We start from the raw sequence: 16,334 nt of genomic DNA on the forward strand, positions 1-16,334 counted from the left end.
AACAAGGAAATATTTACTCCTGTGACGATACGTAAAAAGTACAATTTTACACTCGATTTTCTCATTTTTATCCATACAGGAGTCGGATTGCAACCCACAAGACTTTCCTCCATCTTTCATCGAGGGAGCATACGAGGCTTTTTATTGGTCCTTTGTTTCCATGACAACAGTCGGGTAAGTGCAAACCAATCATTGGTATGAGTTTTAGGTTATATTTTAACCAATGTTCTGAAAATAAAGGAAGGAAGGAGGTGCTACAAAAAGGATGTGCTAAACCTTTGAATACAGAAAGAACCAAAGGGATGAAAACTTCATTCGTGGAAATATACTTTAGTTTAAAGTTCAACTAATGCCCTGATAAAAAAACAAAACAAAACAAAACAAAACAAAACAAAAAGAAACAAACAAATAAACACAAATATAAACCTTTCCATTTTATTGGTGATGAAAATGCATATAAAATACAAGCTGGGGACTGATCACTTTTGGAAATTAAACATATAAAACCTCTTGTATTATCTCCTAATCACATAAGTCGATAGACGTCCGAAACAGTTTTCAAGTTATCTTCTCATTAGATACGGCGATCGTGCACCGATAACCATATTAGGAAGATTTCTCGCTATTGCCGTGATTTTGTCTGGGCTGGTGATCTTTGGAATTGTCAACGGTTACATGGCCACATCCATTACTAGCGTCTCCCTGGAAACAGACTACAAAATCTATGGAGCCAAGGTAGGTCAATACAGTAACGGGAGAGGTCCGAATTCTGTTTAGAAGAATTGACTGTGTCCGCTATTTGATCAGAACTATTGCTAAGAAGCATGAATTGTGGTATTAACTCCAGGTTCGGAGTACTCTCTGTGCTTGTACTTTATTTGATTAAAAAACTAACCGTGTTCCTCTACAAAGATTTGTCCTAAGCGAAATTGGGTAAAGTACAGAACGTTTTGCCTCATATAGCTTCATATCACAAAAGGCGCATACGAGAGTCATTTGAATAGAATACTACAACGACATTCTGTCTTCATCACCTGATTTTGTTAATGTGTACAATAGATATTCTCTGCCTGTTGAATCAAAGAATTCGCTAGTCAATGGCTGAGAAATGTATTATCTACAGTAATATGAGCTCAATTTTGTCAAGATTGAATATCGTAATTCAGCATTGGATTCTTTGGGTTAGGCGCAGCCTCTTGATTCATAATTTCTTTTACAATGAAATTTTTGCACAACATGGAATGCATGACAGCCTCACCTATGTTACAGTACAAGCAGAAAAACGTGAAAGGAAACAACTCTTGATCAGTTGCTTTATTCAACCTAATTGGGAATGCAGTGGAAATTTTGATTTTTATAGCTGGTAAAAAGCTGGACACGTTTTATCATTCTGTTTTCTCTGACCTTTCTGTAGGTTGCTGCAATTGAGGGGACACCTGAATATCGAATGGGATTGAGGAAAAATGCTCGAATGGACCAAGGTAGATCGCATATCGTGTTGCCTGGCTGTTGTTATTATCAATCCGAGTTCCTCGATTGTCAGGTTTTTTAACAAAACAACCTCAAGTTCCTAAATTCCAATTTATGTAAACTGCACATTCAGAATTCAACTCTTTAATTCCCAAGACACACACCTTGAATGTCTTGAAGAACCGTCGGCCTCGAAAGAGGTAGCCCTAGCAAATCTTCATTTTGTTATTAACGTAGTCAGCAAACTATGCAGTAGTGCAGCAATGGTATATACTCAGTAAATATATATACTTCGATTGAGACACCCAGAAGTAACATTTTACAGCCTGAAAACAACCAATGAAAGGACGCTGTATGGATCTTTCTTTCTTTTTCTCGCCTAAGATCTCAGATGTTACATATCGCTCGCAGGAAACTGACGTTCGCGGGCGACTCATGTTTAAGTGCAAGATGGGTAAATAAATAACTTGAATGTAATTGTCGTAATTCTTCGATCGTTTACTTTCTAAGGTCGCGAGTATCACACGTTCCACGATATTTACACGGCTCTCAGCGAACGACACGTCATCGGGGCCTTGATAGATACATACAGTGCTGGGAGCAGCAAAGAAGAGTTTGAAAACGAGAATCTGCGAGTGAATAAAATCCTCGATTTCTCTTCTACTTATGGAGTAGTCATGGGCAAAGAGGCTAGAAAACTCCGGCGGTGCTTCAAAGAATATACTGAAAAAGGCTTCGCTATTGAGATTGCGCATCACATTCAGCGCAACACGAAACAGCTAAAGGTAAAAACAGTTCAATCATGTGGTTTCTTAAAGTCACATAGGTCGGATTTTTTTAACTGACTGACTGACTGACTGATTATTCATTGACTGATTAATTAATTCAGTGATTCAATGATTCAATGATTCATTGGCTCATTAGCCCATTGCCTGATTTGCTCATTGACCCATTGGCTTTGTCCCCACCATTGCTTTTTCATTTATCGCCCACAATGATAAGTTTGAAGACTGGTACAATTAAAAAGCTGTCTATAATGGAAAAATTTGAAAAAAGAGCCGTATCGTATCCATGAGGACAGCACATCACCGACAACGTGTTGATGAAAAAGACAGGTCCAAATATTGGTTCGTCGGTCGGTCGGCTGACCATTTGCCTAATCAAACAACAGAAAAATAATCACTTACTTTGATATTCCATTGCAGGAGCCCCCTGAACCACTGCCAGTAGAAAGGTCAACGGGATTCTTTGACAGTCACAGTACTGCATTTCAGAACACCTTGCTGATCAGCGGGGCGCTGTTAATATCCTGCATACTGTGTGGCATTATCTGGGATATGATAAGACACATACGAGAAAGGACCAAGATTAAACCACACGGTAGGTTTCGTTTTATCATCTCGGTTAACTATAATATGTTGCGTTGATACAAAGGCACTAGTCCAAACACACGCCTTTAACATACCTACAATGCTGGTCAAAACATCATGGGACAGTTATGACAATCAAGAGACAAAATACACTTCGTTAAATAAACTCTGAATGCACCTCTTATAAAAAGGTTGGCAATGTTGTTTTATTAAACCGTTTCTTTTGTCCCCCCTCCCCCAAACAAAGTTGAGTCTGACGAAAATCACTTATATGTCTGACATCAACATTGCATCACGGGGGAGGGAGAGGGGAAAAATGCGTCATTGTTACGGGTTATTGCCTTTATGTCCCAAGAGTTCAGGCCAGGGTTGTAGAGAAAAGTTTCAAAACGTGTCAGCTTGTATAATTCAATATTTGTCGATTCCATTCATGTCATTGATTATGGGCTTCGAATCAATCCAGCATTGATTAGTTCATAAGTTGTAAGAGGCCGGCACTAATTAATAACGTGCATTTGAAACCTTTTTAATAGAACTATTGACTCACGTTGTATGAGAGGTGAAAGTTAAACTGTTGCCTTTACATTTCAATATCACTGTTGAAAGAAAAAGTAGTTCTGAACATAGTGTCGAAACAGATTTATCTTTGAAGCGTTTAACCGAACTCTAACAGCAATAAAAGAAATCACGTCATAACCCGTTGTATTCTTAGATTCAAGACTGGAGCTCGTGGTCGAGTTGAAAGTGCTGGTCGACAATTTCAACGACAACATTCATACAGTTAAGAAGAACATGGCATCACGACATGAAAACGAAAGAAAGAAATTGCTGATGAACTACAAGCAGCTACACGCGAAATATGATTCGTCAATGATACTAACACAGCAACTAGACAACCCTTATTTTGATCCACAACCTGATGAACTGAGCTCTGCTCGCGGTGAATCTGAGGCCAACTGTTGATGATAAATTTAACCCTTTAGACTGCTCAATTTTATAATTAGATTACGGCAGATTCTACCGGACTGGCGGTAAAAAAAGGGTTAAAGACAATTCTTCCAAGACAATCAATGAAAGATGTTTAAACAAAACAGCAAATAAAATCCTTTAAGAATCCCAATGTAGTACCTCAAGTTAATAATAAAGCCCTAACTTAACACAACATATCGCGACTTTGTTGGGCGCAACACGTTGCGCGCGTTTGGCCACCCTGTTGCGAAGTGTTGCTACATGCTGTGTTGTTGGCTCAAGTTTGAAAATGGTCACATTCAAACCAGTAACACCCCATTGTCACACCACGTCGCAACAGGGTGGCCAAACGCGCGCAACATGTAGTATGTTGCTCCCAACAATGTTGCGATATGTTGCGTTGAAATGTTGCGATCGTTTGGTCGGGGCTTTACACTACTGTCGATTCTAATGGCTCAAAGGAGCCAAGTCACGGTATTTTGAGTTATTTTGGCCACGTACAAAATTACCTTTAAATTGAAGGAAACCTGAAATAAAAGTTTAATTAGAAATAAATAGAAAAACACCAAAGAGATAATAATAAACCGTAAAGGAGCAAGGATGGTTAAGGATGGACAAGATTGACACGGATTACAAACAACGAACTTGAAAAATTTAGGCTAAACGTTTTAAGAAGTGCAAACCGTGACGTAGCTTCTTTAAGCGCCAGTGAAAACTCGCCTTAAAATATTTATTTTCTTCTGACGCGAAATGTAAGAGAAATAGTTGCAAATGAATATAATAACATCGACGCAAAATGTAATAAGTGTTCAACGCGAAATGTAATAACTTTTCAACACACATTTAAATGTAATAACTTTTCTAACGCATAATGATGTAATAAAGCAAAATGTGAAAGCTCTCAAACGACATTATGTTTAGTGTTACTTCGAAATCAGTTTTATAATAACTCAGTCGCGTTTATCTAATTTCATGAATAATCCTATGCAGGTTAATTATAGAAATACATGGGAATTACATATACAACTCAACTTGATTGTTTGCCACATCAAAGGGGAAAGGAGCCGGGACAAAGCCTTTCGCCCCTCCCCAATCCTCTGATGCAGCCCGTAGGTGGAAAGGGATGGGTAAAAAGAGCGATTTCAATACAGGTGAGGGTGGATTAAAGAAATTAAAGAAACACATGGGAATAACATATACAACTCAACTTTATTGTTTGCCACATCAAAGGGGAGAGGAGCCGAGACAAAACCTTTCCCCCTTCCCAAAACCTCTGATGCAGCCCGTGGGTGGGAAAGGGTGGGTAAAAAGAGCGACTTCAATACAGGCAAAGGGTGGACTGAAAACTGATATGGCGCATTAGTGTCTTAAGCACAGTTATTGATTGACCATTTGGAGCTCCGTATTATAATGCCATAGGATAGAATCCAATACCTTACATAATCCTACATAATTAAAGAAACGCATAGGAATAACATGTACAACTCAACGATGATATCCTCGCGGGACAACGTTATTGAATGGTCGAAATCTTTGACAGATTTACGACAAGGAGTGAGACCCAATTCGCATCGCGGCCCAGAATTCCGAGTCCTCATCAGTCATGTGCTCAGAACGAATGCACGAAAGGATCTCCAGAGTAATGGGTAAGAGAACGATTGGCTTAACTGCAAAATCGTCCTGAAAGGTGCCATTGTGGTTGACGTGTCGATGAAGTACATTAATGGCTGGCAGATAATTGATTATTGTGTAGTATTTACAGAGGGTGGACAAATGGATGAGGAGTTACATGACAGTTTTGTCTGAAGCTGCGATGGGAACCAAACCAAACTCTGAACAGGAGTGTACATAAATTCTTTGTAAATGTGGTAAAGAACTGCACGTGTTCTGTGTCTCGGATATTTTTATAATTGTATCTAAACCTGAGGATGAAAAAGAAGAAATATACTCATATATATCTATGTTAAATTAAGAACAAAATTATCTCTAAACAACATCACACTGGTTATGCTTTTGCCTTAATATGGCGAATAATTGGTTGGAGAAGAACAAGTCAAAACTGATAAAAATCCAGTGATCAACGAATCAAAACTAAGAATATCCAATGGTAAACTAATCAAAACAGATATAATACAATGACAATCAACCAAAACAGAGAAAATCGATCCGTTACCTATCAAAAGCAACAAAATCCAGGACGTAGAGCACTACCAAACAAATAAAAACTGATAAAATCTAATGACCAACGTATAAAAACTGGAAAGGTGCAAGAATCAAACAGAGAATATCCAACGAATCTGAAAAGAAAACAAAAAACATCCTACGACCAAAACGAACATCAAATGACAAACAACTGAAACACAAAGAATTCAATGACGAACAAATCCAAACAGGGAACGTCCAGTGACGACCAATCAAGACAACAAGAATATCCAATGACGAATTAATCAAAACAACAAACATCCGTAAACAGGAAACACCTTATGACGAACGAAACAAAACACGGGACACACCCAGTCACGAGCGAAATAATCCAAAAATATCCAATGTTAAACGAATAGCCCTTTCACGGTTATCCAACATAGAAGCGAGGAAATTTCGAGTAAAATTATACAAAATTGCCCAACATTCATGTTTGATCATATTGTGATGTTACCGGCGAAAAAGGGTTATTAACACAGAAAATTCATACTGACCGAATGAAAATAGACAATTGAGCGAAACATGCATGCATTGACGAAAACAGATGAAAACCAAGCTCGCGGCATCTTCGAAAGGAAAGACGGTTTGATGTCAATGAAATAGAGAGAGATGAAAATAGCGACTCTCTGTATAAACAAATTATATACCATGTTGGGTTAAGGAAGAGAGAGAGCTCAAAAGAAATGACATAGTTGGGAAACTCTTTATTGCAATTTTCAATTGGCAATTGAAAGAGAGTAAATGAGAGTTGTTAAAAGGCGCAGGTTAAATGATAGCGACGAAGCGGCTTTAAAATAAAAATGTGGACATAGCTAGCTAATTAAAAGGCACTCCTCGTCTTTATAAATGACGTAAGTTGAATCACGTGATTGGAAGAGGTAACATCTAAAAAGCCATGTTGAAACAGGTCGGTAGGGTACAGCCTCCTAAGGTGCTCTATTTCCCAGTCAAGATAGTGGCAAGCAGCCATTCCTCATCAAATCTAGTACGGAAGGCAATCTTTTTTTTGTTTCCAAGAGGAAATGATGACAGGAAAACGATATGTCTCCTTTTTCCTGCTCTTGATTGCGATCTTAATCCTCGTTGAGGAAAGCCAAGAGGTTACAGGAATATTGGTTCCTCGGGCTCCAAGACCTCCGGCAAATCGCGCACCGAGAAGACGAAAGCACTGTGTTCGTCGCTGTCGGCGACGCAGACCACTAAAGAGTCGCTCTTTTCTACGGTTGATAAGGTAAATTTCATGCCGTTATAATACCTATGTATTTCAGGGTATTTCTGAAAAATTTGCTGCATGCATTCCAGTGAAAGTCAGTTCATACACTTTGAATGTAGACACATTTTAACTTGTAATGAAGCAAACGGTGTTCGCTCTTTAATAAACCGAGATTGAAGACGTGAACACACCTCTCGTTCGGTCATTCCCATTAAATCGGGCAATCGATCACGCTAACAAGCAGTTTTAAGGCAAAGCTCTTACATAATATCTTTCTCGGGAGCACTGTTATTTAAGGTTACCATAACCCCTTACGAGGTGTTTCGCGTCCAAGCGATGTAGCGCGTCCGGTTTAAACTGTAGATACCTAAATTTCTATATCAAATTAAAGGCTTTTCGTTGATTCAATTTGCTTCTCAGTTTCCGGACCCAGCCAAAGCGTTAAAAAAGGTGTCTGCGTTTTGCCAAATTCAGTTGCGGTGAAAATATTTCGGATTAAAAAATGTGGAGAGATCGTTTAAAAATTGCTTTCGAAGAAAACATATTTCAAAAGTAAAAAAGAAATTGCAGACAATGTTTTGTTGCTCATAAGTTTAACTACGTACATTCAAAATCTGAGGGCAAACGAACAAATTCCCTTTGACTAGTAGCTATGAAAAGGTGACTCGGACGCTCGCATTTAGAGGTCGTGAAAAATTCGACAAGTCATTTAAACTGGACGCGCTGCATAGCTTGGACGCGAGACACCTCTAAATGCATACGATCAACCTAAAAAAAATAGTGCAGTTGAAGATGCTACTGGTCATTTCTGGCTCTTTTTGCTAGATAAAATGAATTTTGGAAAGACGTATTCACGTGGAGTGGTTCTGACCACGTCTTAAGGACTCCAAACCCAATCCAGATTTAATTATCATTCGTAACATGGCATACTGACATTTGTCTTTGAGTAAATATCTCAAATGGAGACAGTCCACGAGGGCAAGTTAAACAAAGCAAACAAAAGCAATTCCTGAATAGTTCCTCGCTCTTAAGGTTGAAAAATAGCTTGTGAGTGCAGTCCGTTCGCTACGTTTACTGTGGGAAAGTTTACTGTCGGAAAGAGACGGCGAGAGACGGCGAGAGTCGGCTGCTTCTGCTTGCCGTTCAGGTTCCATCTCGTTCTACAGTTCAGCGGCTACCACTACTACTGTTGGCCCCACTGCACGTAGACAAATACAACATTGCCATTGATCCAGTTTTAATGTTTACATGGAATTACAGGTAGCTTACTTAACAGGCAATATGAAATTTCGGCGAGAAAACCACGTTTATTAATCATGTGCATTTTTTTAACAGAGGTTTTCAGAAGATCCGGGATTTCTATGGAGACATATAGTCAGCAGTCGTTGGCAAGAAACACTCTCTACAAAGCTATATTGTGTTTTTTTTAATGCGACCTCGATTCAAATGCAAAGCGAGAACGTCACAGATTTTAAGTTTTATTAATGTAAATGAATACGTATATGATTATCATTATCACTGTGTATGTTTCTGTTTTTCTTAACGTTTTAGCTAGATACATGAACTCACAAGGAAATTTGTTGCTTTAAACCAAATCGTGTTTAAATAAAAGATTTTTGTTGTTGTTGTTGCTGTCGTTCAAAAACTGCTAATTTGAATCAAATATATGTTATAATTCTGTTTCTCCATGTTTTTGCAAGAAGCCTTTTTTGTATTCCAATACAAAAGTTTGATTCTCAAACAACAACAAAAAATATTTGCTGGCATGCTTTACACGAAAATAAACACTGTGGCCGCAGTATGTGCCCAACATTTACGGCACCGAAACAAACCGACAAGAGTTGATCGCTAGACATTGTGCCTCGGCAATTGCTAGTGAGGACAACATGAGTGTGTCCACCTTCTTATACTTGTGCCTGCTTGCTGTGATGGTCGTGTCGTCAGTGTTCTTACTAGTCCTATGCTTACCGGTATGGTGAAGTTGCTAGTGACACCAGGGGAACTTTCCATTCGATGAAAATTTTCGTTTGAATTTTGGAGATTTCCAGCGACGAATGGAACAGCATTTTCCGGAATTTCCGGGGGTATAGCCAAATTTTCAGAAATCCCCTACCGGAAATCTCCGTTCCATTTGATTTTCTTCCGAGAATTTCAGGAATATTCTGTTGAATGTTTTCTTTTAGGATTTTCAGGAAACTTTCCCAAGAAATTTTCGGCCGTTTTGGGTGATTAGAAAGCGCCACAATCGTCGACGGAGCAGTTTCTAGATCGAATTACAGGGACAGTGTCCAAGCTGATTAACTGTATTCTAGAAGGTATGGTGGAGAACTTCTTCCAATCGTTCTGTGTTATCTTGCAAAAGACGGAAAAAACGGTCAAGTGGTCAAATCAAAGAAATATCTTCTAAAAACCATGCAAAATTCAAAACTACACTAGCATGGCAATTTTGATTTATTAACTTCCTGACACAAAATCAAATTTGGTGAACTGATATCCACTTTCATCCTTGTAACCCTGTGCTTATTACTTAAGACTAGGCCATTTCCAAGTTTAAAGATGTTTGTACTCCGATGTGGATGGCCACAGGGGGTTCGCCATTACTGTTGTCCTCATACTGGTTTTGTTGACAGAAGCATCACGTTACTTGCTTCAGCTGTCATTTTTTTTTTTTTTTTTTTTTTTTTAAGGAAAAGGATGAGTGAGTCCACGTTTCTTCATCTCGCCAAAAAAAAGAAAAGAAAAGAAAAAAAAGGAAAATGCCAAAGAGCATTTTTGTTTTATCAAAACAAACTAGCTGCATTATTGTTTACCAGCAAAAACACTCAGTATCACGGGAAATATGCTGTCCTCTAGGTTTCTTAAAACGCTCAAGCTACCAAACATCACTTTATCACATTTCAATTATTTTAGTATAACGTTTCTATTTTTCTGTTTATAATTTTTGGCTGATAAGCGCACCACTTACATATATTCTCGTTCCAATTCCACAACACTGAGTTTATTGAAAATATTGCCCAGTTGACGTTTTCTTCATTCGGCCTTCTTGGAAATGCATTGAAATTGTAACGAGAAATTAGATTTTGGGCAAAGTCGACTTCAATATGGAAGATGATTTACATTCAAGAAAGACGTAAAGTTTAGTCTTTTAGAAAATAGCTGCTATATAGCCGCTATTGGAGCTCAGCGTGCATTTTTTATATAGACGCACGGCTGGAAATTATAGAGCAGCTACATGGCCCAGATGCTGTGACGCCAGTGCAATCACTGCCTCTTCTCAGATGTAAATATTTTCGCTTTCTAATCTTACAGAAGGTAGTGTTCCTATGTTGTCTATGAAAATGATGCACTTTGAGGTCTAGAAAAAAACTGTTGAACGCACTCGTTTCCGCCGGAGCGTCCATGAGTCGTTTCTCTAGACCTCAAGCATGAATTATTTTCTGAGAGAATATACAACACCATCTTCTATTTGGTTAATCTATCTCAGGACATGGAAGCCTCGCTTCTCAATGTAAAGGAGCGTCTCATCTTTTCGTCTTTATCGCCTTAATTATACGAGATTCATAGGCAGAAATAATTCCCATAAATTATAATTGCAGTCAATGTAAGCAAGACATAATCCTGGCCAAACCATAAGCCTAATATTCAGCTTTACTGCTTTTACATCTTCAAAGCAATTGAATTACAAAAGTTTGTTAAGCTGAAAAAACCTCCTAATGCTAAGCAGTTAATCCCATTTAAGCCCGTGTAAATCCTTAACACACGGAAACTTTCGTGTCCCAATTTCAATTTCCAACATTTACATAACAACGACGAGTATCACAATTGTCAATTCAACTACAAACGCCAGATTGGTTGGAATCTCTACAAAATGGCTGTTGTTGTTGCAAAAGTGTCTATATTACACAAAAGCTACAAACCAAGCCTTTTCTATTGCTTGTCGGCGACAATAACCCTAGCGGGATCCATATGTAACGAAGAAAAAAGAAATATTCTGTTAAAAGCAGAAGTTGTATTTATGTATTATTACTAATAAGCTTTCCTCTTGTTCCTCCAACATCCTGTGCCGTGGCTGAAAAAGCTGCTTACTTTCACAAAGAAAACTACGTTTGATCAGATTGTTCGTTAAAATATTTATAGCACCATGTCTGATTCTGTTTCATAATAACGTAAATCAGGTAACTATTTCAAAGTTAGGGGCCATAAGGAAAACAAATTTTAAGAGAAATCTGTCAGCCACTGGAGTTCTGGGATTACAGTTACCTAATCACGGTTAACTGTTCGAAAAAAGATAGCAAAATCAAGTTCCGGTCTGTATAATTTTTACCAAGGAAATAAATTGAAATTCTACTTGTACGGAATTTATCTTACTTTTTAAAGGAGAAGTCACTCCAAAAAACCGTATATTTTTTTGTCAACGTTAATAAAAACATCGTACTAAGTTAAGCCACTGACCGAAGTTTCACCCTTTAACGTGCAGGTTTTCCCTATGAAATTCGTCTCCAAAAAATCCCATAATTCGAACATCTTTGCCACCATTTTGAACAGGCTGCCGTCTGAGAGATTTTGTCCAAATGGCTTCTGAAGAGCCTTTTAACTACCACTCTGAGTTATGGTTGTTCTTGAGCCATATTGTTTTGAGCCAAACAGGATCCAAACTCCAAAGTGATAGCATTGAAGATAGTGAACTGGATAATCGCATGCACTTCAGAGGCTGAAACTTTGGTGAGCGGAAAGGCTGAATGTTTACTTGCTATAGGCCAAAACAAAAGAAGTATACTTTTTGGAGTGACCTTCTCCTTTAACACGCATCAACGGGTGTTACGTTTAATAAACCATAGATGGATGGACGGCCAGGCAGTCGGACGGTCGGGAAAAGGGAAGGACGAAGGGATGAACAAGGCATGGAAGGAGGAGAAAAAGGGAAGAAGGATCGAGGGAGGGACAAAGGGAAGGAGGTGGGATGGAGGACGGGAAAGAGAGAGAGAAAGAGGGAAGAAGGGAGGCAGGGAAAGGGAAAGGGAGGGAGGAATAGAGGAGGCAGGAAAGAAAGGAGGTAGAGATGGATGGAAGGGGCTCGGAGTGAGAGAAGGGAGGACGGACGGATGAATGAATGAAAGGACGGGCTTTTGGAGCTTCTATACTTTCATCCAAGCGAAATGATTGTGTTAGCTTCAAATGTACTGGCTGGTTGAATAGATTTTTTTTTTCGTGGTGAAAATGATGATGACATTTTTCTTTTCTCTTTTTTGTTTTCTTTTTTGTTTTTTGTTTTTTTTTAAATCCATGACAATGTTTTACTTCATTTATTTCAATTCCTAGCAAAAGTGAGAAAAATTAGAACCAGTAAAGCTGTTCAATTCTTGGACCCCATCCACGATAGCTGCCAGATCGCTATATAAAGGTGATGCTTCAAAAGCCGTAGCCTGTAAGCAGGCTCTCGTGCGTTGCTGCACGAGCAAAGGCGAATCCGAGAAAGACGAGTCTGCCAGCAAAGTGAACCGGTGAGGGGCTTACCACGAAAATGAGGAGCTGTATTCAGACAACAATAACGTCCGGGAAGGCTCTCAGCCTGCTAGCAGGCTACAAAAGCCTCCAAGACTTATGCAGGCCAAGAGCTGTCAAACCACATTTATTTGACATTTTCCAATATCACACTTGTGCAGGATATCTCGCAGGTGACGAAAAGAACTTCAAAGGCTTCAAAGGTCGCCAAAACGTACGTAGTCCAAGAGTTGTCAAACTATACTGACATTTTGCAATAGCACTAGTATTGGTTACCTTGCAGGTGGCAATATGGCTGGATTAATTACTTCACTTTGTTGCGTTTTTAGGACAATGGCAAAATATCCGCTGCTTGCTAATTTTCAACTGACCTTTTCAGTGCAGAGGGAAACCATTAAAGCGCTAGACTTACAACCAGGGTGATTGACACTGACGCAACGTGCTCAACAACTGAAAAGGCCTATATACTCGTCGTTTAGTCAGGCAATGAAACGACTCGCAACAAGGAGTCACGAAAAAGTAAAACTTCACCAAGATAAAGTCCAGATTTGTAATACTACCATAAAATAATATATCGATCATACTGGTGGCTATAACAACGAAAAGAAAAGACAGCGCAGTCAGAAAAAGGTTCGTGAGCTTTTAATATGCTATATACAGCTGCTGATAACAATAAAAAACCATTGTGACATCCATCAATAACACAACAGAAACACGAAATAGGCGGCCAAAAAGCACTGTTTTAATGAAATAATGACTGCAATAATGATACGCATTTGACAGCTTTTGAAAGAGAACAACAGCCCATATGTTCAATTGTGTGCGCATTTTTAATTAATTTTTCAGCTATTCGAGAGAGGCTCAAACTTATTACATACAGATGATCGCTGCTCCCCGTTCTAAAAGTCTTCCCACGTAACTGTTGTTACGACAACGGTGAAAAGATCAATTCGAATAAAAACATGATTAAAGAAAAGCAAATTTACGGGCGGAAATGATCGTTCGAATGGATAGAAATGCCATTTGTTTAACTTCCACGATAATGAACAACAATGAATTATAGAGAAATAGATGTTTACGATTGTAAAGGGCAAGGCTGATCGATTGACACGTTTCACTAAAACGTGCCTAGTTTAGTTTCCATTCTAGTTTTCAAAAAGAATAATCACCTTATAATTAGAGAAACGTAGGTTTTCAGCTAGCTTTAGCTGTAACAACGAGATAATTTCTCCGATTAGACTACACTGCATTGAACATATTTTGTTTCATGTGTCATTCGAATACCATTTTGTCTCCTTCACGTTGGCGAGGCATTTGACGACCTGTAGTAGCACCGTTTTTTCTTTTTCTTTTTTTTTCCTTCTTCGTCTTCTTCTTCTTCTTCTTCTTCTTCAGGTACCCTCCTATTATTTCCCTCACCAAATCCCATTTATACATATGCCCAAACAAAACACAAGCTTAGAGCTATTCTTAAGCATGGCCATTATAGGCCCATTATTTCAATGCCCACGATCACGTTTTGCGGTGGACAAACATGCTAACCTGTCTGATCTTGATGAGAGATCTTAACGACTTGTGGTTTCATCCACTTCTGCGTTTTACCAAAAAAAGGCACAGTATATAACCTGCGTGCACAAAAATTGAACATCTTAGGTCTTTAAAAGGTCTAAAAAAATTGGTGATTCAGCCTCCGCACTTACATCAATACAACTGACAAACACGAGGATTTATATTAATTTCCTCTTTTTGTATTTCAATAAAAGCTGGTTAAAATAAACCGTGCGTGACTCATTGCTACTAAAAGGCTTTTTTTCGTTTTTTTTGTGGCAAGGGCCACAAATTCAGTTTCCAACTAAAATTAGCTAGGGAGTTCTACGGGTGGTTGAAAATATTTCGTTTACTGTCTGAATGTCCAATACCCTGCTTTCTGTTCATTTTTCGTGGTTCGAGTTTATATATGTTTCACAAATATTCTCCATTGAAGTTAGAACCTGAATTTAAGCTGCATGATTCTAAGTCGCGACGAAAAGAGAGAACAATGGAATTTTTCCTAAACTGTTGATTAGCGAAAAGGTTCAAGGCAGTTTGTGATACTCTACGATGACAGCAGAAACCTGTCGCAATACAGTCGCTTACGCTTACGTTTATCATAAATTTGGGAAACGCTTTGTTTTCTGAACAGCATGCAAATTTAAACATGACAACATGTAGTCGGCACGAGACAGTACTGCCGGGAAATTTACAAACGAAAATACAATGTAGACAATTGAATTAGTCGATGGCACCAACTCGGCAGTGTTCGCTGCATTTTTTTTTTTTTTTTTTTTTTTTTTTTTTTTTTTTTTTTTTCTAAGGTAATGATGCACTGCCAGCCTGACGGGGAAAGAGAAGAAAGGAAAGCATCGACAATGAGATATGGTCATGATGCAATATCAAACTCCCGAAACTAACATTCAAAGAAATGAATGCAGTCATTGAGGAGAATTAATACTTCGATCTAGAAGCAGAATAAAGAATGGTGCGTCGTCTGTGGTCAATGAGAATTGTACGTGTCTGTACGAAAAGGTAAAAGAACAAAAAGAAAAGATCTATTGACTTAACTTAATTAAGAAAAACTGAGACGGGACTCCGCACATTAAATTCATTGACAATTGCGAATTAAGGCTTGCACTTTCACTTTCATTTTAACATGGAAAATGTGTCAAACAGTAAAAGTTGAACATTATTTCCTGTGCGCCTTGTTAGCAGGCAGATCTGACAATGTGTTAACTTCAGCCAGACTTCGCCGCCACTCTACTCGGCACATTAACAAGAGCGCTTAAAAACCATGAAAATGAGGGGTAAAGGGGCTTCAAAATGTGTTAACTCGTGAAAGGTGTAAAAGGTTCATCAGCTGTTTCTTTTTGACTCAACAACGCAAAGTGAAAACAACTTTTTAAGTTAACAAACAAAAACAAATTGATTCAATTTTTTAAACCAGTCGCTTGGAAACCGTTGTTTTATTTTGGCAGCCAAACCATGCTTGTGGCGATGTTTTCTTTATATCTTCAAAGTGTGAAAAATAAGTCTTTATTACATCTTTGGAACGGGAATAATTACGAATACAACCGTACCAGGCAACTCTGTATTCATACCAACTGAGTTGCATTTTCAAAAAGTGAAAATAATAATAATAATATTGTGACTAAAGGTAACGACTTTGTATTTCAGATTCAAATAAATGTATATTTTCCAAATGGGGCTAACTATATAAAGTTCTCGCCGCATTTATGGTGAGTGTCACGCTGCCGTCAGTATTGTCATCCTTAGGAATAATTGGACCCTTCAAACACAAAAGGCCTTCAGCATATTTCATCATGGGTGATGACGAGCAGACATGACAGTTGACTCATCGACTTCATTCTCGTTGCCGAGTAACTTTCGTTGTTATCAAAAACTTCCCATGTAAATAAAATTACTACCATTTGTTATATGCTGAAGATTTTTCTCTCCGTCGCAAAGATCAAAACATAATCTGCGATTACAGAGACGTGAAAATTTGACATGAATTTACTGTGTCCCTTAAGAGTCTAGGATACATTCGAAATTCATCAACGCGTGTAATAGTT

At 38.4% G+C, this 16,334-nt stretch overlaps 1 protein-coding gene across 1 annotated transcript in view; it reads left to right on the forward strand.

Annotated features, from left to right (window-relative positions):
• Window positions 1-4,057, forward strand: part of LOC145470141 (protein sidekick-1-like) — a 37,248-nt gene extending 33,191 nt beyond the window's left edge. The window contains exons 19-24 of the mRNA XM_081453981.1: window positions 80-174; window positions 579-735; window positions 1,415-1,481; window positions 1,981-2,255; window positions 2,676-2,850; window positions 3,553-4,057. Coding sequence (XP_081310107.1) covers window positions 80-174; window positions 579-735; window positions 1,415-1,481; window positions 1,981-2,255; window positions 2,676-2,850; window positions 3,553-3,803 — 1,020 coding nt within the window. The 3' untranslated portion in view covers window positions 3,804-4,057. The remainder of the gene's footprint in view (window positions 1-79; window positions 175-578; window positions 736-1,414; window positions 1,482-1,980; window positions 2,256-2,675; window positions 2,851-3,552) is intronic.
• The last annotated feature ends 12,277 nt before the right edge of the window (window positions 4,058-16,334 follow it).

The sequence above is a fragment of the Orbicella franksi genome, chromosome 15, assembly GCF_964199315.1.
Source record: "Orbicella franksi chromosome 15, jaOrbFran1.1, whole genome shotgun sequence".
Taxonomy (NCBI): Eukaryota; Metazoa; Cnidaria; class Anthozoa; order Scleractinia; family Merulinidae; genus Orbicella; species Orbicella franksi.